General features: G+C 44.4%; 1 protein-coding gene across 8 annotated transcripts in view; it reads left to right on the forward strand.

The window, feature by feature from the left end:
- LOC106601438 (RNA binding protein fox-1 homolog 3) overlaps positions 1–26,527 on the forward strand; it is a 380,636-nt gene that overhangs the window by 147,521 nt on the left and 206,588 nt on the right. For all 8 annotated transcript variants that reach the window (XM_045720266.1, XM_045720265.1, XM_045720263.1 and 5 more), the window contains one exon: positions 24,623–24,706. Coding sequence is in view for 6 of the 8 variants with exons in the window: in XM_045720263.1 (XP_045576219.1) it covers positions 24,685–24,706 (22 nt within the window). In the remaining 2 variants the exon portion in view is untranslated. The remainder of the gene's footprint in view (positions 1–24,622; positions 24,707–26,527) is intronic.

Below are 26,527 nucleotides of genomic sequence, written 5' to 3' on the forward strand. Positions count from 1 at the left end.
TAAACCCCCAAAAGATTGTTTCAGCACATATTCATGAATAAAGAGCGACTTTAAGGAGATTTGGCATCTGGGCTCTTATTGACCTGGCTATATGGTTTTCGCTGGGCTATCTCCCAGCCCAGGGGAAGGATTTAGTCTGCCTAGGAAAATCTCCTATTTCTCCTCACGTAAAACTCCAATAAAAGCCACCTGGCGACCTCTGTGTGTCTGTGCTGAGGAGATGAAACTGTAGTGACCTATAGCCATTCACAGGAGCCAGGAGTTAAACGCTGTGGATCTGTCTCCCAGGCTAGAGCTCTCACTGGCAGGGTCGCTGGCACCAGAGGTCACATGGTTTCATAAGACCCACACGGAACCAGGGATGTGTGAGGGCGTTGTATAGGAGTATGTCTAAGTGTGATAGGGTATAGGTTTGTGTGTGCCGTTTTGTGTCCGTGTTTATGTTAAACACACAATAATATAGGAATAATAATATTATATATAATAGGTGTACAGTTGTGCTAGAATGTAGAGGAATAGGTGTGTTTTATGTACGAGTGTGTCTACAAAGCATTACCATAGACCCTTGGACCCTTACATGTATTTGAAGTCCTTTCCATCAAATGTCCATGCCAGTCCTCTGCTGTGTCTGTGTTCACACACAGGTCGGTGCCTGCAGCCATGCTGGTTGAAGTGGTGAGTGTGGTAGTGGGTGGCTCAGATGGCTGACTCCTGTGTCTGTGTTGAATTGTCTTTGTTGAGCAGGTCATGTGGAGGTCTCCATTCACCATGGTGACAGATGTAGGGAGGCATGCACATCGCTATAAGTGGGGATTCTTGTTATGCATTGATCAAATTAGACCTTGGCCGTGCATGAGAATGTTCATTTAAATGTCAACCCTCATATCGACAGACCGAATGAAATATGGAGAATTTGGCGGAATTATTAGGATGTCAGATGCCGTTTTTCTGTCTTTGATGATGGCAGCAGCCAGTAGGAAGCTGATTCTAGGGTCGGCTTCATCATGTCAAGTCAATATTCCAAACGGGAAATAGACAATATTCTTATATGGGAATAGGATGCTAAGAATGAAATGGTTCAGTGGTGAACCTGCCCTCATAGTGTACATACCATCTAGAAACATCACGTGACTCCACAACGCCACAGCGATACACCATTCCACTACAACTAATATAGCTAATCCATTGAATAATTCAGCAAATTGACTCGATGTACTCTTTACCTATTGGAGAGAAAGAATCAAGCATCAGTTCTCATTGGCTCAGTGTTATGATATGAATTACATTACTGCTGCTGGGGTTTGACGTGTTGAATCATTGGAAGCTGTGTGTGAGCGAATAACAAAGGGGTTTCTGCCATAGTGGTGTTTGAGAGTCAGTTAGTGAGGCACCTGGCGCTTCCCAAACTCCTATTGTCTCCCGCCTAATAGAAAACAATTAGCCCAAAGGTTGTTTTACATGGCAGTACATGCTACACTTCAGTTATTCCATTGTGTCTATTTCTATTCTGAATGGCGCTATCTGAATGGCGCTGGGGATTGGAATTGTCTTTCCTAAGGCACAGCGCCGTCAACCTGTCACAGCCATCCTTCCTGCGAAAGCCCTGGAATAGACGGCGAGGCAGCCGGGTCATTGACGTCAAATGAACGCTGCCTGCCTTTCTGCATGTGTCTAATGATCAGAGAGATCCGGGTTACAGGAAACAATAGCTTTACATGTCCCGTGTCATTATGTCTCTGCTGAGAATAGGAACCTGGTGTTGACTGTGGTGTTAGTATAGGTTTGAGCTGGGGACGTTTCTGACTCAGAGTATTATGACTCTATACTGGCTTTCATTTCATCACACATCATCACCTTTTCCCTGGGAGCTCATTTGTTACCATGAGTCCAACTATACCTGAACCATGACAAATGAAAAAAATGCACATGCACGCACACACACACACACACACAGAGAGAGTGAGACAGCAGTGAGCCAGTAGTTTCCTGTGGGCCTGGAGGGGAAGCCATGTTCTAAGGCCAAGGCAACATCTCCCTGATGGAGAATAGTCCTGTCACTCAGCATGATCAACGCTACCAGCAGCAGTAAGTCTGTGGGTATACATATGTCTGTATTAGAATAGAACAGAACCATGTGTAATCCATAAGGACATGCTGTTGTTGCTATATACTGACACACCAGTACTTCAATACTAGAAATAGAAGTGTCTATGAGGTTCTATGTGTTCTGTCTCTGTGTGTATAGCAGGCTGTAATACATGTTGGTGTGTGTGGATGAGGTTATTTCACCTATCTGTGGATAGTATCCCAGTTTCCCAGTCCTCTGTGCTAGTGTATGTTACTAGCTGGTTGGTCCCTGGGTTGACTGGGTTTGTGTCAGGGGCAGTATGGTGCTGGAGAGGCTGGGTGTGGGCAGGCTGGCAGGCGGGTCCAGTCCCTGGCTCCTCTCTCTTACTAGAGCTGGGAGGCTGTGGGCCTTGGCTCAGACTGCCGGAAGTAGCAGCAGGAGAGACACATGGCAGTATGTTTCCCTAGCTCAGTGATTGCATGTGTGTGTGTCTATTGTAGGCTACATACATCATGTACCTGTTTGTTTCATTCGGCCTATACATGAATGTGTTGTGCTTGATGTGTTTCTAGTGCACATACTGTATGTGTGTGTGTAAACGGGTGTGGCCGGTGGCTCTGTGTTCCTCCGTATTCCTCCTCTCTGCGTGTGTGGGGCGCTGCGCCGGGCTTTGCCTGAGGCCAAGGAATGTCCTTTCGGCCCAGCAGTGTCCCCTCACACTTCCCTCCCACGGCCCGGCGGGGAAGCAGGCACCTCCACACAACACTGGCCAGCAGACCGGACGCCTCGGCCAGCCTGGGCCCGGTTAGACAGGTCAGTGCCACCTGGTCAAGGTCAGAAAGACAGAGGAACAACATGGCTGCCAGCCGCTAGCCAAGGACAGAGCCCTACACATAGAAGGAATAAGGCAGTCATTATTTTCTGTTATACTGTTATATAGCACATAAGATAGTTGTGTAATATTTGCTGTGCTATGCAGTTCTGTTCCTTCTATCTCTATGGTCAGGATAGAAGATGTTCTGGAAGCACATTATGAGATTCCTAGCCAAGGTCATAAAGCTAGGGCAAGCTGTCTGTTCATTATGTGTTTCCATCACCTTAACATAGAGAGCCTTTTCACTGTATGAGAGGCTCAGAGAACCCGGACAAAGTTATTCAGCGGCTTTTCATGCAATGCTGCACACAAAGTAGGCAGAACAGCACTGAATCGGAGCAGAGCAGAATTTGTCAAAGTGGGAAATATCCCCCGGATCACTGGCGGTCTGAAACAGCAACACAATCAGATCTCTCCTCAGCAGCCTGTGTTTCTCACAGCATCACAGCAGACACCATGGCTTTGGTCTCCTCGCCAGTCTCTGTCTCGTGGAATTCAAACTAATACACGTCGGCCCACAAGTGCCTGTCTCATGCTGGATACAAGCTACGAGAGATTTGCTTCACTCCAGTGCCTCAGAAACAGCTTTCCCCTCATCGCTATTGTCTGTTTGACTTTTAAAGAGTATACTCCTGAGGAATATTGGCATGGATGGCGCGGCTGGGCTTTAGTGTATAGAGTGAACTACAGCTAGCAGGGTCTTCTACAGTCTATCCTAGGATGAGAGGAGTGAGTGGAGTGATCAGTCTAGTGAGGAGAGAGACGTTCAGCTATTCTAATACCAACAGAGTTTCATCTGAGACGGGCATGAACTACTTACATGTAATGCAATTCCCTGGATGTTCCGAGGCCTCAATACTTCCTTCCTCAAGTCTATTCTCTCTCTCTCTCTCTCTCTCTCTCTCTCTCTCTCTCTCTCTCTCTCTCTCTCTCTCTTGTTTTATAATTGTCGTTAAACTGGACCTCCATGCTCCCCCGACAGCATTTTTTTATAGTCCTTGAAGTTATTAAACATGTATAATTACTTTTAGTCAGTTCTGCCGAGGGGGAGATGGAGAGGGAGTGGAGGAGGGAGGGTGGGGGAGAGACAAAGAGAAGCTGAGATTGTGCACACTGCGCATGTCTGTATGCTATGGACTGCTCATATTTATTTTATTGGCTATGTGGCCTGGCTCTCCGCGGGCCCAGCGGTGTATGTGTGTGTGTGTACAGCAGCAGGTGCGGGCTGTGTGTGATAGAGGGTATAAAGCATCAGCTGCCCAGGAGTGAGCAGCATGCTGAGAGTGATGTGAACAGCTGCAGAATGACCACTGGGACCACTATTGTTTCCAATGGTGTTCATCTCCCCCATGTATTATTCACTGGTCCTCTCTCTCTCTCTCTCTCTCTCTCTCTCTCTCTCTCTCTCTCTCTCTCTCTCTCTCTCTCTCTCTCTCTCTCTCTCTCTCTCTCTCTCGCGCTCTCTTTTTCTGTCTCTCTCTCTCTCTTCTTCTTCCTCCCCCTCACTTTCTCTTTCTCTCTCTGTCTCTATCTCTTTCTCTCTGTCTCTCTCTCTCTCTCTGTCTCTCTCTCTATCTCTCGCTCTTCTTCTTCCTCCCCATCGCTCTCTCTCTCTGTGTCTCTCTCTCTCTGTGTCTCTCTCTGTCTGATTTAATATCTTCTAAAGCTGAGCCTTTTTCCTACTGACTAGAGGAGAAGTGTTAAGGTCACGCTCCAGTAGGGAGCTCTTATCCCGTTGTGTTGCTTGACAATTGATTTAGTTCATTTTAGTGAAGGACACAGGATACACTGTGTGTTAGTGTACCATTTTGGACACTGCTCCTCGCTGGGCTTGTGTCAATGCCTGCATGATGCTGTATGTGCAGCGAGGGTCGCATTATAGATCCCAATGTGACATGTTTGCCTTTGACTGCTTCTGGAGAGGGACAGAGTGGGGCGGCTCTGGAGCTCTGGCTGGAGGCTGAGCAGGACTGCAGCTTGGGCTGCCTGGGCTGGGGTTGGTTGAGGACAGGAGGATCTGTGTGAGATCACAACATTCCTGTCAGTGCAGAGACATCTTGTGGGCAAAGCCTTGGTTGCAGTTTTGGGTCTGAATATCATAGAAAACAGACCAAGCTGCATACTTGTAGTACGCCATGTTCCAGCCTAGTATATCTACAAAGTGAAGCATTGTTGGCTGTATGCTACCTGGGTATATGAATGGTTTCCCCATGAAAAGTCACAATATATTGATTTAACAAAAAATATGTACATGTACTAAATGTTTAAACACGTGGGTCTATGTTGGAATGTATAATTACTTAATAAACCATTTTAAAATATGTCAAGTAGCCCTAAAATATACTACGGGAATTAGAACAAATGTAGTACACATGTTGTCACATATCATTTCTATCACTATCTTACTAGAATAGTAGGACAAATTGAAGGTTCAGCACATGATTGATCCAGGCTAAACAATGCAGGTAAACAAGAGTTCCTTTCCCCAGGCTTCCTCTGTGTTGCTAGATTACCAGTCTCTCCAGTCTACGTTTCCAGCAGTCACACTCTATCCCCCTCATCACATGATTCAAAAACATCTTTCAAAAGCAGTACGATTCATTAATGCAGCCGATGACTAAATTACATTGGCTAATCTCAATCTTACAGTTTTCATGGCCACAGGAAGACGACAACGCTTCTTCCAGGAGGTGCAGCATTGTTTTAAATGAGGTTTATGGCTGGATGTTCATTCTCGCTCACGCCATTCTATTCCATTAGGGCACACTGTCCAGCAGATGGCAGCAGAGGCTTGGCGATGTGTCTATCGTGATCAATCTGAAAAAGAAGAACACCCATGCACTGTGTCTGTGAGAATAAGGGATATAGATACTGTTTTTTATATTATATTATTAGCCTCAAATCTACATAGAAAGATGATGTTGAATGTAATTGTGTTATTTCAACTGAACTTAATCAAATGAAATATTTTGCTCTTAGGAATGTAATAGTGTTGACTGTGTGTAGCCTATACATGTGTATCTAAGAAAATAATCGATGTGCTTTTTGTATTCCAACTTCGCTCATTTCTCTTCCTCATAACATATAATATAGATGTTTTTTTTACATCATCACAACGCACATTGCTCCTACAGGTGTATCCAGTGTTTCAGTAGAACTGGACTAATCTATTGTATTATAATTCCCGTGTTAGATTACTCTTCCACATGTATGGGCAGCCTGGTCTCATTGACCTGATGCAACATAGTAAATGTAAATCCGGTATACTCAAATTAGTATGATATGTTACGTTTGGTATGGTTACATAAGACAGATGCTTACTTAAGGGAAATAATTAAGTAACCCTTACCTTAACCCTTTTAGCTAACCCTTCCCCTAACCCTTTAACCTAACTCCTAACCTTAGCCCTAACCTTAACCCTAACTCCGAACCCTAACCCCAAATTGCAAATTTGTAACATATAATATGGATTGTAATTCGGAACATATCATACGAAATGAGTGATTGAGATCCACGAAACGTAACATATCATACTAAATGTGTGCCTCGGATTTACGTACAGAATTATATGGGAGTGCATGTGTGTGAGTTTGTCCCTTTGCAACTTGGTGAGCAGCACCCTTAGTTCTGCTTGGATGGAGGTATGAAGATTGGTTGGGTTTTGGGGGGGGGGGGGGAGATTAACAGTAAACAATGCAGTGAGTGACTTCCCCAACCAACGCCTGCATCAGCAACACGTCCTTAGCTTTCCACTGAATAAACACCCACCTAATTGTTTCAGGAGGAAATAGGCAGAATCCCTCTTTCCCTGTTTATTTAAAAAGCCTCTTAATCTTAAGAAGAGCACACGTGGCTTTGAGATACAGACTGACAAATGAATTACCGGCTAATTCTCACTTCTCTCTCCACTTGTTTGAAACAGGACAATGTTCTGGTTCTGTCATACTCCTCGTCCTTACATTCATTTAGTTCCCTCTTTTGGCTGATAGATAAAACATGTATTTATTCATTTATTTGGCTCTCAAGTTTTTCCCAGCTACCCCAGAACATCTGCTCTTCAACACACAGAGTACCGTTCAAACAAGGAAGTATGATTTGAATGCAAATCACTCATTCAATCACATTGAGATTATTATCAATGTTGCACATTTAAAAACAATATTATTAATACAGTGTTGAATTAAGTGAAAACACTTATTTTTTGATTGTTTTATTTGTCAGGGATCATGTACAACATGCCATTGCAACAGATTTAGCTAGATAGCAAATTTCATCTGTAGTCCCTGGGTTGAATTAGTGTTGAATTAAACTTTACACTTAGTGTTGAAAGAAACTATAATAATTCACACCAGGAAGAGGTCAGCATTGATTCAAGCTACTTAGTAGGTAGCTAGTATTAGTCATGCCATTGTAGATATTCCTCTGTCTTTCCTTAAAATATCTAAATGTCACTTCTGATCCTGAGAGGCGTTCAACACTAGTGAAGCTCATCAATTCTCAGTAGTGAAGTTTTAGAAGTAGGACTATGAGTACTTTTTACTCTTTCTCTGGACTCTCCTGTTGTTGCTGTGCTGCAGTAAACCCAACACAGTGGGCGAGCCTGGAGGAGCAGGGCTAGCCTAGCGGAGAGGTAGGCTTTGGGCTGGCCAGCTCAGTGGGCCTGGCGTGGGGCTCTGTCTGATGATGGTGGTGGTGGGGTCGCCAGGGAGCCCCGGCACAAATGAAAGGTTAAGTAACGGAGGCAGGCGAGCTTGTCATCACATTAGTCTGGACTCCCTGTAATTGTGAGGATGCTGCAGAGCAGAGCCAGCGCTCTGGATAAAGTGCTCTTCCGACTGGAGATAATTGAAAATCCAAAAAGACTTGGGCTAATTTGATTACGCCGGGCAATAGCTGAATTGTTCCCATTTTAAAGGGATTTGATTATGACATGTAGTAAATTGTTGCCGAAACTGCAGGAGCTATCCCTTCTGATGGGGGGATAATGCCGGAGGGGAAGAGTGGTCCGTGTGTGTGTGTGTGTGTGTGTGTGTGTGTGTGTGTGTGTGTGTGTGTGTGTGTGTGTGTGTGTGTGTGTGTGTGTGTGTGTGTGTGTGTGTGTGTGTGTGTACCTTGTGTGTCAGCCTACAAGTTTATAACTTACTACTGACTCCCTTAACTTGACCTAATGATGTACAGTGACTTCATGTGGAGGTGGGATGATAGACAGAGTCATTCTCTAGTCACTTAAAAAATGTTAGGTTGTGTACAGTATCAACACTTTATGTGGAAGTGTTCACAGCTATGTATTTCTCCCAAGGACAACACAAAGGACCCAGTCATCACTGTTGGACTTTTACTCTGACCATTGTCTGAAATATCAGCTGTGTCCTTTAGAAGCCTGCCGTAAAGCCCAGACACCAGACGTGTGTAATGTGTGTTCCCTCATGCAGCCCTCAGTAGAGGCCTCACACTCTACCTATCCCACAGCCTTTGGGCTGTACATTTGTATGAGGGATTAAGAATCCCTGGTCATTCAAGACATTGACATTTGAGTGAGCATTAGTGAAATTACAACTGCAGACGGATGATTTACAGCCTCACTCTGTCTCTTTGTGAGGAGCACGCAATGCTGTGCAGCCACAGGCTGTGGCCAGGAGGGAGCAGTCTTGTGCCTGTCTGTGTGTGTGTGTGTGTCTGTGTGCGTGTGTGCGTGTGTGCGTGTGTGCGTGTGTGCGTGTGTGCGTGTGTGCGTGCGTGCGTGCGTGCGTGTGTGTGTGTGTGTGTGTGTGTGTGTGTGTGTGTGTGTGTGTGTGTGTGTGCGTGTGTGTCCGACCGCACGCATATATGTGCGTGACTGTGTATACATGTGCCCGACTGCTTGTGTGTGTGTACATGCGCATGTGTGTGTGGTTTGGATGTGTTCGAGAGGGCATGTGTGTGAGTTTGTCCCTTTGTATCTTGGTGAGCAGCACCCTTAGTTCTGCTTGGATGGAGGTATGAAGATTCACAGTGGGGAAAAGCGTTCTTTGTAAGGCAGGCTTTACCCAGTGAAGTGTCCCCATTTGAGACAGGGCACCCAGCTTATCCCCCAAAGCACCTTTGACTCCACTCCCAGCCTGCCCTGGCACAACCAGTGGGCATTCACACTGACCCTGGCACAGATGAGTCATACAGACACTCACACACACACACTCTCTATTTAAACGACTGTGTTAGGTCTTCCTCTCAGTGTAGGACCTTGTCTGTTTCTGTTCAGCGTTGTTGAATACATAGCATACGAACTGTTGCATAGATGTTTGGAGCATGTCTGTGAAGTCTGCCGTAGTGGCAAGAAAATACGACCGAATTTACGTTTATTTATTTAAGTCCTTCAGGGTAACTTTCCTCTTTCATTTTGGCTCTGAGAAACAGCAAGCGGGCGCCACTGTGGTGAGAGAGATTAAGTTAGCATTGATCGCTTTATTGGTGTGGTTAGATTGTCTCTCGTCTGAGGACATTTGATGTAAGCACAAACATTTGTCTTGTCTTTCTTCTTGTCTCTATCTCATCCAAAGATCATTCCTTTTTTACGTGCACAGTATAAGGTGCAGAGGAACTGCAGAAATGAGCAGAAGTCTTGTGTTGATCTGGCTGTGCTCCTGATGTTGTCTGGACATAAGTCAGCTATTATCACTCTCATTGGAGCTGTTGCAAGCAATGTTCCAATTTTAATCAACACCTAATTACATATAATAATGCACATCTTCCTAATTGGCAATTACTATGTAGTCTGGCCCAACCGGTATGGATTGAACGTGTTTATTGGCAACAGCTCTGCTGCGTACTTTAGGATCTACCATCGATTCTGAAAGTCAATCACCAGGCACACATTACAGTTACTTTTTATGAGAGCTCTGCAACATTATGCAACTCTTCTTTTTCAGTTTGATGCCCCTTTCTTTGTTTATTGTGCTGAGCTGGTGCTATCCCCCTTGGACCTCATTGTGGATATGTTTGAGTGCGTCAATACCGTAGTCTTTTGGCATCAGCCATCAATAGTCTGCCCATTAAAATGTGGAATTGCTTAACGCAACACAGCAAGATGCATTTCGCAGCATGGGGACGGGTATTTGCAAATAGATCAATGGCCTTTTACTGCTTTCTGAAACCATTGTCTGCCAGCAATTGGAAATCTTTTGGAGAGTATAGGGAAGGCAGAAAGAGAGACGCGGGGAGAGGCGAAGTGCCCCGACGCACAGACAAATTAATTACCCATATGAAGGTCTGCGAGATTTGTTTTTTGGGCCATTATCAAGTGACATTGCAAATGGTTGTTTGGCCCTCTCTAGGTAATGTAGCCTAAACAATGTCTGGCCCCGGCCATCATATGGATCATTAGCAGCTCGCCATGGGACTCTGGTCCTCTGGAGCTGCCCTCGTGGGGGCTCCTGGGGGCGCTGCATGGGCTGCCCGTGCCAAGGGAGTAGAGGGAGGTAGGGGACGGAGGGGTGCCAGCCCACAGAGAGGGGAGAGAAGGGGGAACGCCTGTCACTCATTAGGGGTGGCCGCTCCACTGTGGAATCTTCTGAACAGGAACAGTCTCCAACCACCACAGTCCCAACAGCAGCAGCTCCAGCACTAGTCAGCCATCAGAGCAATAGGAGAGTGTGCTGTACATTCAGTACATTCAAAATATACTGTTAATACAAGTATGAAGTGCAATTTGTAACTTAATGTGGACTATTGGAACTGTGTATGGACATGGAGACACTGTGGTGGTGAGGTGAGGTTTCCCTATCAGAATGGACATGGAGACACTGTGGTGGCGAGGTGAGGTGTCCCTATCAGAATGGACATGGAGACACGGTGGTGGTGAGGTGAGGTGTCCCTATCAGAATGGACATGGAGACACTGTGGTGGCGAGGTGAGGTGTCCCTATCAGAATGGACATGGAGATACTGTGGTGGTGAGGTGAGGTTTCCCTATCAGAATGGACATAGAGACACTGTGGTGGTGAGGTGAGGTGTCCCTATCAGAATGGACATGGAGACACTGTGGTGGTGAGGTGAGGTTTCCCTATCAGAATGGACATGGAGACACTGTGGTGGTGAGGTGTCCCTATCAGAATGGACATGGAGACACTGTGGTGGTGAGGTGTCCCTATCAGAATGGACATGGAGACACTGTGGTGGTGAGTTGTCCCTATCAGAATGGACATGGAGACACTGTGGTGGTGAGGTGTCCCTATCAGAATGGACATGGAGACACGGTGGTGGTGAGGTGTCCCTATCAGAATGGACATGGAGACACTGTGGTGGTGAGGTGTCCCTATCAGAATGGACATGGAGACACTGTGGTGGTGAGGTGTCCCTATCAGAATGGATATGGAGACACTGTGGTGGTGAGGTGTCCCTATCAGAATGGACATGGAGACACTGTGGTGGTGAGTTGTCCCTATCAGAATGGACATGGAGACACTGTGGTGGTGAGGTGTCCCTATCAGAATGGACATGGAGACACGGTGGTGGTGAGGTGTCCCTATCAGAATGGACATGGAGACACTGTGGTGGTTAGGTGTCCCTATCAGAATGGACATGGAGACACTGTGGTGGCGAGGTGAGGTGTCCCTATCAGAATGGGCATGGAGACACTGTGGTGGCGAGGTGAGATGTCCCTATCAGAATGGACATGGAGACACTGTGGTGGTGAGGTGAGGTTTCCCTATCAGAATGGACATGGAGACACTGTGGTGGCGAGGTGAGGTGTCCCTATCAGAATGGACATGGAGACACTGTGGTGGCGAGGTGAGGTGTCCCTATCAGAATGTCACCATGGATCTTTCTAGACTTGCTGCTGCTCTTGACATTGACCAAGCTAATAATATGCCTTTGTCTGAATTCAATGTTTTACCTATATTGGTTCCACTATTATAGAAGATAATGGAATGGGACAGTTTTATGTTCTTTCTTTATGAGGTTCATAGCAAAATATGAGAAAAGAAAGAAAACATTTAACTTAAAATGTTTGTCCAATATACTTGTCAACAAACAGACAAACCATTTTATTTCCCTGCATGTTTTGAATGTACTGTGCATAGCACAAACAAAAATGCATTTTTCCACCAAAATGAAAAAACCCAAACAACAAATTGGCAAGGTGCTGATGGGTTTATTGTACAGAGACCCTGCATAATGCCCTGTGTCAAAAAAGCTAAGTGAAATTTCCTGTTAAATATGCAAAATCCCGCCTGTCTATTGAATGATAATGGCCCAGCACCTTGTCGCAGGGTTGCTGACTCCGTTGGCTGGCCATCAAAGGCCTGTTGACTAACTTTGAAAAGACCTTGTGTTTCCTGACTCTGGGCTTTCCAAGATTGGACAAATGCAGCAAAAGAGGGGCGAGCGAGGGAGCGAGGGAGCGAGGGAGCGGAGCACCAGTCATGGCAACCCAGAGACGCCGGAGGGACAGTTGCCTTTGAAGTGATAAAGACCCTTCTCTTTCTGCTAGACAGCCATCCCCTGAATATGGACTGACTGGCAGGACGCTGTCATGGGTTCATGTTTATAAAATGGCTGTGCTGTTTGTGTACAGCACACCCCAGGGGTCACATTGCTACTGGAGTTAAACTCTTGAATGTTTTCCTGGAAGGTTCTGAGTATCCGTCCATGCTATAGCAACACAGCAGCTGTATGCTAGATGTTCCTCTGTGCACCACTGCTGCACTTACTGTAGTACCATTTAGCATAATCCTTAGTCTCACTGGGCCAGACCATTACATAAAACAAATATATACAGTTGAAGTCAGAAGTTTACATAACCTTAGGTTGGAGTCATTAAAGCTCGTTTTTCAACCACTCCACAAATTTCTTGTTTCCTAAACTATAGATTTGGCAAGTCGGTTAGGACATCTACTTTGTGCATGATACAAGTAATATTTCCAAAAATTTTCACAGACAGATTATTTCACTTATAATTCACTGTATCACAATTCCAGTGGGTCAGAAGTTTACATACACTAAGTTGACTGTGCCTTTAAACAGCTTAGAAAATTCCAGAAAATGATGTCATGGCTTTACAAGCTTCTGATAGGCTAATTGACATCATTTGAGTCAGTAGGAGGTGTACCTGTGAATGTATCTCAAGGCCTACCTTCAAACTCAGTGCCTCTTTGCTTGACATCATGGGAAAATCAAAAGAAATCAGCCAAGACCTCAGAAAACAAATTGTAGACCTCCACAAGTCTGGTTCATCATTGGGAGCAATTTCCAAACGCCTGAAGGTACCACGTTCACCTGTACAAACAATAGTACGCAAGTATAAACACCATGGGATGACGCAGCCGTCATACCGCTCAGGAAGGAGACGCGTTCTGTCTCCTAGAGATTAACGTACTTTGGTGCGAAAGGTGCAAATCAATCCCAGAACAACTGCAAAGGACCTTATGAAGATGCTGGAGGAAACAGGTACAAAAGTATCTATATCCACAGTAAAACGAGTCTCATATCGACATAACCTGAAAGGACGCTCAGCAAGGAAGAAGCCACTGCTCCAAAACCACCATAAAAAAGACAGACTACGGTTTGCAACCACACATGGGGACAAAGATCGGACTTTTTGGAGAAATGTCCTCTGGTCTGATGAAACAAAAATATAACTGTTTGGCCATAATGACCATCGTTATGTTTGGAGGAAAAAGGGGGAGCCTTGCATGCCGAAGAACACCATCCCAACCGTGAAGCATGGGAGTGGCAGCATCATGTTGTGGGGGTGCTTTGCTGCAGGAGGGACTTCACTTCACAAAATAGATGGCATCATGAGGAGGAACAATTATTTTTTTTACATTTTTTTACATTTTACTGGGCCACATCTCAAGACATCAGTCAGGAAGTTAAAGCTTGGTCGCAAATGGGTCTTCCAAATGGACAATGACCTCTAGCATACTTCCAAAGTTGTGGCAAAATGGCTTAAGGACAACAAAGTCAAGGTATTGTAGTGGCCATCACAAAGCCCTGACCTCAATCCTATAGAGCATTTGTGGGCAGAACTGAAAAAGCGTGTGAGAGCAAGGAGGCCTACAAACCTGACTCAGTTACACCAGCTCTGTCAGGAGGAATGGGCCAAAATTCACCCAACTTATTGTGGGAAGCTTGTGGAAGGCTACCCAAAATATTTGACCCAAGTTAAACTATTTAAAGGCAATGCTACCAAATGCTAATTGAGTGTATGTAAACTTCTGACCCACTGGGAATGTGATGAAAGAAATAAAAGCTGAAAGAAATAATTCTCTCTACTATTATTCTGACATTTCACATTCTTAAAATGAAGTGGTGATGCTAAGACAGGGAGTTTTTACTAGGATTAAATGTCAGGAATTGTGAAAAACTGAGTTTAAATGTATTTGGCTAAGGTGTATGTAACCTTCCGACTTCAACTGTATATACTAACACATATGGAACCATGTAGTAAACAAAAAAGATTGAATCAAATCAAAATATATTTTATATTTAAAGAAGCAACTTTTTGCCTTGATGATAGCTTTGCACACTCTTGGCATTCTCTCAACCAGCTTCACCTGGAATGCTTTTCCAACAGGCTTAACCTCCCTGGGCAAGGTGGGACGCTTGCGTCAACAGCCAGTGGAATCGCATGGCGCGAAATACAAATACCTCATAAATGCTATAACTTCAATTTCTCAAACATATGACTATTTTACACCATTTTATAGACAAGACTCTCGTTAATCTAACCACACTGTCCGATTTCAAAAAGGCTTTACAGCGAAAGCAAAACATTAGATTATGTCAGGAGAGTACCCTGCCAAAAATAATCACACAGCCATTTTCAAAGCAAGCCTATGTGTCACAAAAACCAAAACCACAGCTAAATGCAGCACTAACCTTTGATGATCTTCCTCAGATGACACTCCTAGGACATTATGTTATACAATACATGCATGTTTTGTTCAATCAAGTTCATATTTATATCAACAAACAGCTTTTTACATTAGCATGTGATGTTCAGAACTAGCATACCCACCGCAAACTTCCGGTGAATTTACTTAATTACTCACGATTAATGTTCACAAAATACATAACAATTATTTTAAGAATTATAGATACAGAACTCCTTTATGCAATCGCGGTGTCAGATTTTAAAATAACTTTTCGGCGAAAGCACATTTTGCAATATTCTGAGTAGATAGCCCGGCCATCACGGCTAGCTAATTTGACACCCACCAAGTTTGGCCCTCACCAAACTCAGATTTACTATAAGAAAAATTGGATTACCTTTGCTGTTCTTCATCAGAATGCACTCCCAGGACTTCTACTTCAACAACAAATGTTGTTTTGGTTCAAAATAATCCATAGTTATATTGAAATAGCTCCGTTTTGTTCGTGCGTTCAGGTAACTATCCGAAGGGTGACGCGCGAGCGCATTTCGTGACAAAAATTTTCAAAATATACCATTACCGTACTTCGAAGCATGTCAAACGCTGTTTAAAATCCATTTTTATGCGATTCTTCTCGTAAAATAGCGATAATATTCCAACCGGGCGACGTTGTATTCGTTCAAAGAGAGAAAGAAAAACATGGAGAATTCACATGAAAGCGCATCTCCAGTGTCACTGTTCTCAGCCGGACCACTCACAAAATCTGCTGCTGTTTTTCGCCCAGAGACTGGAGAGACGTCATTCCAATTTCTGGCGCCTTCTGAGAGCCAATGGAAGCCTTAGAAAATGTCACGTTACAGCAGAGATGCTGTATTTTTGATAGAGATGCCCTAGAAGGAGAACAAATTGTCAGACAGGGTACTTCCTGTATGGAATCTTCTCAGGTTTTGACCTGCCATATGAGTTCTGTTATACTCACAGACACCATTCAAACAGTTTTAGAAACTTTAGAGTGTTTTCTATCCAAATCTACTAATTATATGCATATTCTCGTTTCTGGGCAAGAGTAGTGACCAGTTTAAATCGGGTACGTTTTTATCCGGCCGTGCAAATACTGCCCCCCTAGCCCCAACAGGTTAAAGGAGTACTCACATGTGTCCAAACTTTTGTCCGGTACTGTATGTCACATACACCAGATAGGTTCAGTGAAATGTGTTATTTTACAGGGTAAGCCATAGCTGTACGGTACCCCTGGAGCAATTAGGGTTAAGTGCCTTGCTCAAGGGTACATTGACAGATTTTTCACTTTGTTAGCTCGGGTATTCGAACCGATGACTTTTCGGTTATTAACCCAACACTCTAACCACTAGGGTACCTGCTGCCCTAATCCTGATTTGGCAGAGCATGTTCCAACAAAGACACAGTCAGTCTGCATCCTGTATAATGTGTCATGCAGCTGTTATGTCACATGTATTAGAGGCGTAATGAATGGTCTGTGTAGCTGCACTCGGCATGAAAAATGTGTGGCGCTCTCTGTAATCAATGCCGGAGCAATGTGAATTCATCAGGCCATTATTCTATTACGCTAATCATCTGGAGAAGCCGAGACAAACTACCAGCTCCACTCATGGCATTGATCATGTGTAGGTATTCTATTAAACCTAATAATACACTTTCTTTTGGCTAAATCACCCCTGCACATTCCAATACCAAATGACTTCTGTTCATTCTATTAAAGTGAAACTACTCTCAATTATGTATCATAGTCCTATTTTCTGATCCTAATGAAGATGAAACACTTTCATTATCACACTTAATTATTCATATTTAACAAAGGTGCTGCGCCATCACACTCCAAAGAGGCCTCCTCCTCTCCCGCACTCCTTTTCTTCTTCTTCTTCTTCCAGTCCCTCCTCTCTGTAGCATGGCAAGCAATTGAACATAATCCGTTTGAGTCCGTCCTTTGATGAAGACTGTGTTTTATGTTGACAAAGTTTTATTTGGGCTCCTCAAAGAATCCACCTGATCCTTAGTGAGGAGTCATTTTGAATGGGTTTATTTGGTATGAATGTCTCATGGCTGGTTGGAGTGCTGTGTGCCAAGGACAGTTAATTGAAGGTGAGTTGATAATGACCCAGCTGTCTCTGTGTTGTGGCCTCTCTCTCTCTGTCTACCATGTGTTCTCTGATAAGTAAATCACCTGTTTGGCCTGGCAGCGATGGACTTGTCACTTTCATGTCGTAGCCTATGCTGTGTGTGTGAACCCTTGGATGCTGGCTCCCCTAGGCAGCCTGTGTGTAGTCCTGGTCACCAGGGGGTGTAGGGTAGTCTCTGTAACACTCTGCCACAGCCACACCTCTTTAAACCAGGCTTTGGTTCAGTTCACTCAGAACGGCCTTGTCAGCAGCCCTCTGCCCTGACTGCCTAACATCAAACCCAGTGTCCAGAAATGCCCGCTACCTAAGTGCTGCTACATTCCTCTCCACCTCCCCTCTCTTCTTCTGCTTCTTTGACCCCACCCTTCTCTCTCTCTCTCTCTCTCTCACACTCTCTCTGTCTCCTTCCCTCCATCTCTCTCTCTATCTCTCCCACCCTCCGTTGTGTTGTGATTCATTAACATGTCTGAAGTGGACATGGCGGCGTGGACTGGAGGAGCGTCATCTGAATCAATGCCCCTCGCCTCCCAATCTGCCCTTTATCATGTTAATATGATTTCCATTGATGAAACACTTTTTCAAAATGGCATCCCTCTATGGTTTTACATATTGGCTTTTTAATTCAAGGCCCTCAGTGCCGCATCTTTCTAGTTGAGACACAGAGAGAGAGAGACAGAGAGAGAGAGAGAGAGAGATACAGAGAGAGAGAGAGCAGAGTGAAAATGAGATGGATGTTGCTTCACTGAGGAATTGACTGCGGGGCTGTCTTTCTGTGCGTGAGTCTGTGCGTGTGTGTGTGCTTGTGTGAGGGTGAGCGCGCATGCGTGTGATGCATGAGGGACAGTGTTTTTCCTGCTCTGTCGCTGATGGAGTGTGTTATGTCGTTAGGCCCAGCTCAGAGCAGAGCAGAAGTCCACCTGAACAACAGAATGGCAGAATGTCTGCCTCTATAGGGCCAGTGGAGCAGCCCTACTAGTGCTAGTTAAACTGTTCTCATGGAGATTAGTGTGTGCCTTGGCTGGCCTGTCACTCTCTCTTTCACAGCTAGCTAATGTCCTCACCGCCAGAACACTTTCAACTCCACTAGCCAGTGTTGGTACAAGTGTTAACAGTTTGTCTCAACAGTGAAATTGCAGGAATAGTGTACCACAGTAATGCGTTTTAGCACTTAGATTTACAGACTTCTAAGCATTCTTACGGAGAAGTATATGTGCTTGGCTTACTAGAGTTCATTTAACTCCAGGGGCCCTGTTGAAGAAAGCGGCAAAGAAGCATATTTCAACTATTATCCCCAAACATTGTTTTATGGAGCAAATGAATCCAAAAAAGCATTGGTATAGTGCAAGACATATTTTATTTTGGCCTAGCTGGAAATCGCCAGTACTAGACAGAGTTTTACATCTCACCACCTCAGAAATGATCAATGTCTATGTCCGTTAGGAAAAATAACTACATCATTATTCTGATCGGATTATGACTCCTATTGTCACGCTCTGACCTAAGAGGGCTGGTTTTTCTCTGTTTAGGTAGGTCAGGGTGTGATAGGGGGTGGGCATTCTATGTTGGTATTTCTATGTTTTGGCCGGGTATGGTTTCCAATCAGAGGCAGCTGTCTATCGTTGTCTCTGATTGGAAGCCATACTTAGGCAACCTTTTTTCCCTTGGTTTTCATGGGTAGTTGCTTTCTGTTTAGTTTGTATAACCTGACGGAACTGTTGGCTGTCATTTTGTTTATTTTGTCTAGTGTTCGTTTTCATTAAAAAATAACGATGAGCACTCAACACGCTGTGCCTTGGTCTCCTCTATATGACGCCCGTTACACCTATGAGCTCAGAAACCATATGCAGTATTTAGAGGGTTATGAAAATCATTACCTTCTTCCTTCAGGCGATTACCATTTTCCATAACAACCCTTAATGAACACTCAGCCAATCACCTGATGCCAACCTGATGAGCTGCTATCGATTCATGTTCATCATCTCAGTCATTCTACAGCCATAACCACCTTGAAGTACGTTCTAGGCTGTCATTACGGAGTTGACACCAGGGTGTCATTACGGAGTTGACACCAGTTACTATATATATTGTCTTAGCTCTTGGTATTGACTCAGAGCTTGGAGGGACTCTCCATCATACATCTCTAGTATCTCAACAGAGAGCTGGGTAGATCTGTGTTGAGCTCACTGATTAAGCAATGGCTCTTCCCTCTGTTGCAAACGACAAGCTGCCAGGGACTTTGGTTTTAAATTGTGCAATTAGTGATCTGGCATGCTTTGCTTGGCTTCAGCAAGACTCAAATCCCAGGCCAGCTCCTCACTGATGCACAGTCGACAACAAATACTCCAGGAGCATTTTTCAGACAAATTTATCAGAGCCCGGGCTTTCAACTCGCTTTCCGGCTACACTAACCTCGCTCAAATGCTTAGTTATTTACCATTTTACAGTTGGGTAAACAGTAGTGATTGAGGTTATGGTATCGGGTGCAGTGGCTGCAATGATATTTCACATTCAGAACAGCAAAACTCCAGCTACAAGGTGAAAGTAATCATTATGATGTTGGTACATCAGGCCTAGTCTGTGAATATCATGCCAGATAGAGACAGCCAGTAGCAGAGAAATCAAACTAGACCGAGGTGAAATACAGGGTGTTACCGATTACATATCGTATGCAGAACATTCTATGCATAATGTGGTCTACAAAGGAGTATGAAATGAATGGAGTAAGTCACATAGGTTGTGGGTCTACATACCGGATCAGTTCCCCCTTGATCATGTTCCTCCTCCAAAATTGGACTCTATTACGTAAAATAGTTGTGAATGGTCGGCATTATATATATAACTTAACCTTAGATAACATTAAGAGAGTCTTAGATAATAGCTTTAATATTTAATTTCCCCTTTGAAGTCATTGCCGGGAACATTAGAAGTTCAACAATAATTTGGGAGAACTTGTTGTCACACAAAGATTCTTTTGACATGTATTTTTAATCACTAACTTGTTTGAGTAGAATCTTGGCAGCCTTCTAAACTGCTTTCATTTCAGCAGTGGTTTGATTCATGACTAAAGCCAAGCATCAGAAGCCTAGAGTCTGACCAGTTGGGATTTCATGTGCCTTGCCGATAGATAAAAAACTTGCAAAGTTGCAAAAGAAAATACTCTGAGTTACAAGTACCATTTCCCCATGCATTCACAGCTTCACACTACAGCTGGGTGCTAAACATCCTGTTTCACGTTGACAAAAGTGTTATGGGGAATGGCATCACGCTACATGGGTAAGTAGATTTTTCATTGTTACCACTGTTGTATTTGTAGTGGTAATTAACATTCGTATGCCTACATTTGCGTTAACCATTGCAAATGAGATGCATTTCTCTGCTTTTCATCAGGGACAAAACAACAGTATTTTTCTCTAACTCATTTGAGAGGAGTTGATATATTCTCTTCCACATGTATACTATGCTATAGCCTGCAAACAAATGGCATTCAAACAAATGGTATTCAAACAAATGGTATTCAAACAAATGGTATTCAAACCAATGGCGTTCAAACCAATGACATTCAAACCAATGGCATTCTAACCAATGGCATTCAAACCAATGGCATTCAAACCAATGGCATTCTAACCAATGGCATTCAAACCAATGGCATTCAAACCAATGGCATTCAAACCAATGGCATTCAAACCAATGGCATTCTAACCAATGGCATTCAAACCAATGACATTCAAACCAATGGCATTCAAACCAATGGCATTCTAACCAATGGCATTCAAACCAATGGCATTCAAACCAATGGCATTCAAACCAATGGCGTTCAAACCAATGGCATTCAATCTTTTTCACAATCATTTCTCGCGACCCCACCCCAAATCTAATGACACAACCATACAATCGAATTTATCGTTCTCAAAAAACGTTGTATATTTTTACAGTGCAGTTCCCCAGCGACCCCGACTTTGAATACCACTGCTTTAAAGGGATCTAGAGAGCTAGACGTACAGAACAGGTACCACAGACATTAAATGAGAGAACTGATAGACAAAATATATTCTCTGAAAACACGACTGCCATGCAGCCTAGACACAAAGATATCAACACAGGATTTTAAATGGCATCTGATTAAAAAACAATATGTACAATATGAGATTTTGATGGATGAACATGTATAAAAATGGAGTCATCCAACACCACAACCAAAGTTTTCACAATGTCCTTGTATATTCTTCACACATCCAGTATCAGACACTTTTCCCTTGTCCTCAGCTATGTGTAGTCCAATCTATGATGCAATGTCCAGAGTGGGGCTCCTGGGGTTTTGGGCTGTAGTAATGCAGTGAGGAGGGAGCCCAGTGTGTTTGGACCGCTCGGCCCTGCTCTGTTCCCCTGCTCTACTCCCAAAGCAAACATAGCAATTACAGCCGCTGTCAGTCAGTGTCAGACACAGCATCGGTGATCAATTGTGACCGCTGGACCCTATATAGGATATTAGACGTGTATGTATCATAGAACATGCAGGGGAGGTAAATCCTCCCCCAGCTACGTAGCTCTTCCAGGCCTGCCGTTCACTCTCCTCCCCTCCTCTCTCCTCCCCTCCTCTCCCCTCCTACTGGATCCAAAGGGGATCCATTTTGTGGGCTGCTTTTTCCCAAGCAACATTGGTGAGTTAGGTCTATGCCACTCAAAGCACAACCTCGTCTCCATCACCAAATAAACAAACTACTCAATGTTTTGCTTCCACAGTTCCTTTAAAATATCTACCTAGTCTCATTCATGGTGCAAAACCTCTCTAGCAAAAAGCACCACGGCTCTAGTCACCCAGTAACACAGCAATATCTTTGCATCTCTGGCGTATCTTTATACCAATCTCCGTCAGTGGTAGCGACTCTCTCATCCCCCCACTGTATAGAATGAGATACACAACATCCATACATTCACACACAGTCTGGAAAGAGAGAGAGAGAAGAGAGGCTGTGTGTCTGTCTCAATCCCCAGCCTGGAGTATACAGTGTAAGTTAACAGCCATACACACTGACCTCAGAGCTGTTGTTTAATCATCAGGGCATTTTAATGGCTTGTCAGAGTAATGAAATATGGTTGGAGGCTACCTGGTGCAAACATTACTATAAATCCCTCTCACACAAGCTGACGCGGGGCTTAATGGTTATAAATCATCACTTTAGGGAGAGAAAAATGACAGCTATTAAGATAATGAATGGGATGATAAATTTTTCACATTAAAGATTAAAAGCTATGAGAGGTATCATTAGATATTTGAGCTGCCGTAAACGTTTGAAAGTGAGAGCTTATTTTCCGCAGTTTATGACGCCCTCCGTTTCTTCATTGTCATCCAAGTTTCTGCCCAAGTTGGCTGTCTGGGCTGCACTGACAGAGGCATTCCTTCCTCCTAATTTGTGCTCTTGTAAAAATGCTCAGAGGAGAAGCCTTGAAGAACAGTCATGGCTGCAGGCAGTACAGGGCCTCCACAGCCACTCTGCAGGGGCTCCCCAAGGCTCTCACAGGCATCTTCAAAACCTCCCAAATTATTTCACCCCTCTAAAGCTGTCAGGGCCGACTTAATAGGAACCAGAGGAAGTGATAGGGGGCTAGTTTGGAGTTTGATTAAATCATGTTATCATGTTGGAATGCTATGAGCTGTTAGCTATATAATATTAGTGGGTAACTGTATTAGCAACTGATTATTCAGCCCTGTCTATACATGACATACTTAGGGAGAACGCATATGCACACACATGCTCAGTGGGCTTACATAAATCCCCATGTATAGACAACCAATGACAGTCTCTCTCTATCTCGCCGATGGCTCCCAAGAGAAGGTGCTTTATAGCACAACAATTCCTAATTCAGCTTTCACTTCTATGGGACCTGCCATGTTGTTCACACATACGGTATATCACCCAAATTGCAAGGCAAAAGATTAGAGGGAGAAGCATAATTAGAGCATTAATAACCATGCATGTTAGGGAACATAAGTAATTGAGTTTTTCATGATGAATGGGAACCCAAACAAGGCAGGAGAGAGTGAAAGGCCCCATTAGATATTCCAGGCATGGTTCAGTCTCAGTAGAGGCGTGAATATCCCACTTTTCCCACTGTTGCCCAATTATTTTTGTGTTCCCAGGCAATGATAGAATTGCTTGTCCAACTGCAGCCTTCAAAGGGATAATCTAATCGTCTCATTGAAGCAACGGCTCCATTTGTTGGCACCAAAAGAAGCATTGGTTAGTAAAGTGATCCGCTCAGAACAAAGCCAGGTATTTTTGTAGCTAACTAACTTATTTACAAAGCAGTGGGACATTTAAAGAACTCCTCTGGCATTCTGTGTGCATAGTTCCTTTTTCATTTTGGATTCTCTCACTCTTCCTCTCTTCCCTGTTTTTTATTTCATCCCCTGTCACTGGAGACAGTTGTGATGGGTGCCCACACCTCCTTCATGTGTTTCCAGCTCTTATCTCTGCTTCGTCTGCTAATGATCCAGGGAGACCAAATACAGGGCCGCGCTGGAACAAAATGGCCGCCAGAGCTGCCCGCTTATATCTCAGCCCTCCCTCCCCAAATCAATTCTGACATTTAATTCTGCCCTTATAGAAGGTAATGGTGCATTCAGGGGTTGTTACCGATAATGTTGAAATGGTATTGCTTGGTTTCACTGAACAGACGAACTCTAACCTCTGCTGCTGAATGGTCTTTGCTTTTCCCTCCCCAGGTTGCCTCGCCTGCTATCTTGTGTTTTTTTTCATGAATATCGGGCTTAAATGTTGATATTTACCAAATTAAATATCTTTGCTGGTCCATCCGGGGAAACATCCCACTGGGCACACACTGGTTGAATCAACGATGTTTCCACTTAATTGTAATGAATTTACGTCGAACCAATGTGGAATTAACGTTGAATTGTGCCCAGTGTGATATGTCTCGTCTTGACAGAAAACCAGCCATAGTTGTTCTTACCAGACCCTCTCTATTTCTAGCAGCAGAACTCTTTAAGTCAGTTAGTCAATATGTTGTTTGTAATATATTATTTACTGGCTTTGACTTGTTGTATATCAGAATGTCATGAACAACTGGTTCAGTTTTTGCAGTCATAATCATGTTGAGAGGAATCACAGAGGCAGATGTCGAGGAGTCATTTTACAGTGTTTATGCTTTCCTCCAAGTTTATGTAAAATTCCTCCATTCCCTGGTTTATTTATCCCCATTTGTACAGTCTCAACAATTAGTCAATTCCCAATCAACAACAGAGAAGAAATTGCTTTTAATTACTTTTGATAAATGACAAATTGTGTTGGCATGGCTCCCTGCAAATGCTTAATTGGGAGGAGGGCGGGGTGAGAAGGCGGGCTCAGCGAGATGGGATTTCTGGGGGGATGAAATCAATGCAGTTTTCTCTGTGGTTCACCGGCTGGGCTGCTGGGCCCCAGCCAACCTGAGGCCTGCTCAGATACACAGCTCAGCAGAAACATTCACAGTAGGAGAGCACTCACACACTTAAACAACACACACGCACGCAAGCAGGCAGGCAGGGACACACACGCGCAAACAAATAAACACACACACATTTGACTCGTTGAAAATGTCTGAGAAATGTAAATGTCTGCAACTGCCTGCCTTGGTCCTCCTGTCTAAAGTGAGGATGTGTTGCCTTGTGTCTACAGGGTTCGTTAGTATCAACAGTGAGTGAATCACCCAGCTTTGGCCCGTCCGGCGTTACCTGTACATGGAGACCCCCAGCTGGGCAGGTACGTCCCTCTGCCTCTCTCTCTCCAACACACACACACACTTTCTCTCTCTCTACCTGTCTCTCTATTACACACACACATACACACACACACACACACACACACACACACACACACACACACACACACACACACACACACACACACACACACACACACACACACACACACACATACACAGTCTTGCGCAACTAACCTTGTGGGGACATACAATTCAGTCCCATTCAAAATCTTATTTTCCTTAACCCCTAACCCTAACCTTAACCTCAACCCTAACCCTAACCCTAAAACAAACCCTACCTCCTAACCCTAAACCTAATTCTAACCCTAGCACTAATTCTAACCTTAAGCCTAAACCCCTTAGAAATAGCATTTGACCTTGTGGGGACTAACAAAATGTCAAATCAAATCAAATCAAAGGTATGTGAAAAAAAGGTATGTGTGTGTGTGTGTGTGTGTAGGTAAGTAAAGAAATAAAACTACAGTAAAAAGACATTTGAAAATAAGAGTAGCAAGGCTATATACAGACACCGGTTAGTCAGGCTTATTGAGGTACATGTAGGTATGGTTAAAGTGACTATGCATATAAGATAAACAGAGTAGCAGCAGTGTAAAAGAGGGGTTGGGTTGGGGGGGGCACACAATGCAAATAGTTCGGGTAACTATTTGGTTACCTGTTCAGGAGTCTTATGGCTTGGGGGTAAAAACTGTTGAGAAGCCTTTTTGTCCTTGACTTGGCACTCCGGTACCGCTTGCCATGCGGTAGTAGAGAGAACAGTCTATGACTGGGGTGGCTGGGGTCTTTGACAATTTTTAGGGCATTCCTCTGACACCGCCTGGTGTAGAGGTCCTCGATGGCAGGCAGCTTTGCCCCAGTGATGTACTGGGCCGTACGCACTACCGTCTGTAGTGCCTTGCGGTCGGAGGCTGAGGAATTGCCGTACCAGGCAGTGATGCAACCGGTCAGGATGCTCTCGATGTTGCAGCTGTAGAACCTTTTGAGGATCTCAGGACCCATGCCAAATATTTTTAGTTTCCTGAGGGGGAATAGGCTTTGTCGTGCCCTCTTCACGACTTTCTTGGTGTGTTTGGACCATTCTAGCTTGTTGTTGATGTGGACACCAAGGAACTTGAAGCTCTCAACCTGCTCCACTACAGCCCCGTCGATGAGAATGGGGGAGTGCTTGGTGCTCCTTTTCCTGTAGTCCACAATCATCTCCTTAGTCTTGGTTACGTTGAGGGATAGGTTGTTATTCTGCCACCACCCGGCCAGGTCTCTGACCTCCTCCATATAGGCTGTCTCGTCGTTGTCGGTGATCAGGCCTACCACTGTTGTGTCGTCTGCAAACTTAATGATGGTGTTGGAGTCGTGCCTGGCCATGCAGTCGTGGGTGAACAGTGAGTACAGGAGGGAACTGAGCACGCACCGCTGGGGAGCTCCAGTGTTGAGGATCAGCGTGGCAGACGTGTTGCTACCTACCCTCACCACCTGGGGGCAGCCCGTCAGGAAGTCCAGGATCCAGTTGCAGAGGGAGGTGTTTAGTCCCAGGTTCCTTAGCTTAGTGATGAGCTTTGAGGGTACTCTGGGGTTGAACACTGAGCTGTAATCAATTAACAGCATTCTCACATAGGTGTTCCTTTTGTCCAGGTGGGAAAGGGCAGTGTGGAGTGCAATAGAGATTGCATCATCTGTGGATCTGTTTGGGCGGTATGCAAATTGGAGTGGGTCTAGGGTTTCTGGGATAATGGTGTTGATGTGAGCCATTACCAGCCTTTCAAATCACTTCATGGCTATGGACATGAGTGCTACGAGTCTGTAGT

Source organism: Salmo salar, chromosome ssa06, assembly GCF_905237065.1.
Source record: "Salmo salar chromosome ssa06, Ssal_v3.1, whole genome shotgun sequence".
Taxonomy (NCBI): domain Eukaryota; kingdom Metazoa; phylum Chordata; class Actinopteri; order Salmoniformes; family Salmonidae; genus Salmo; species Salmo salar.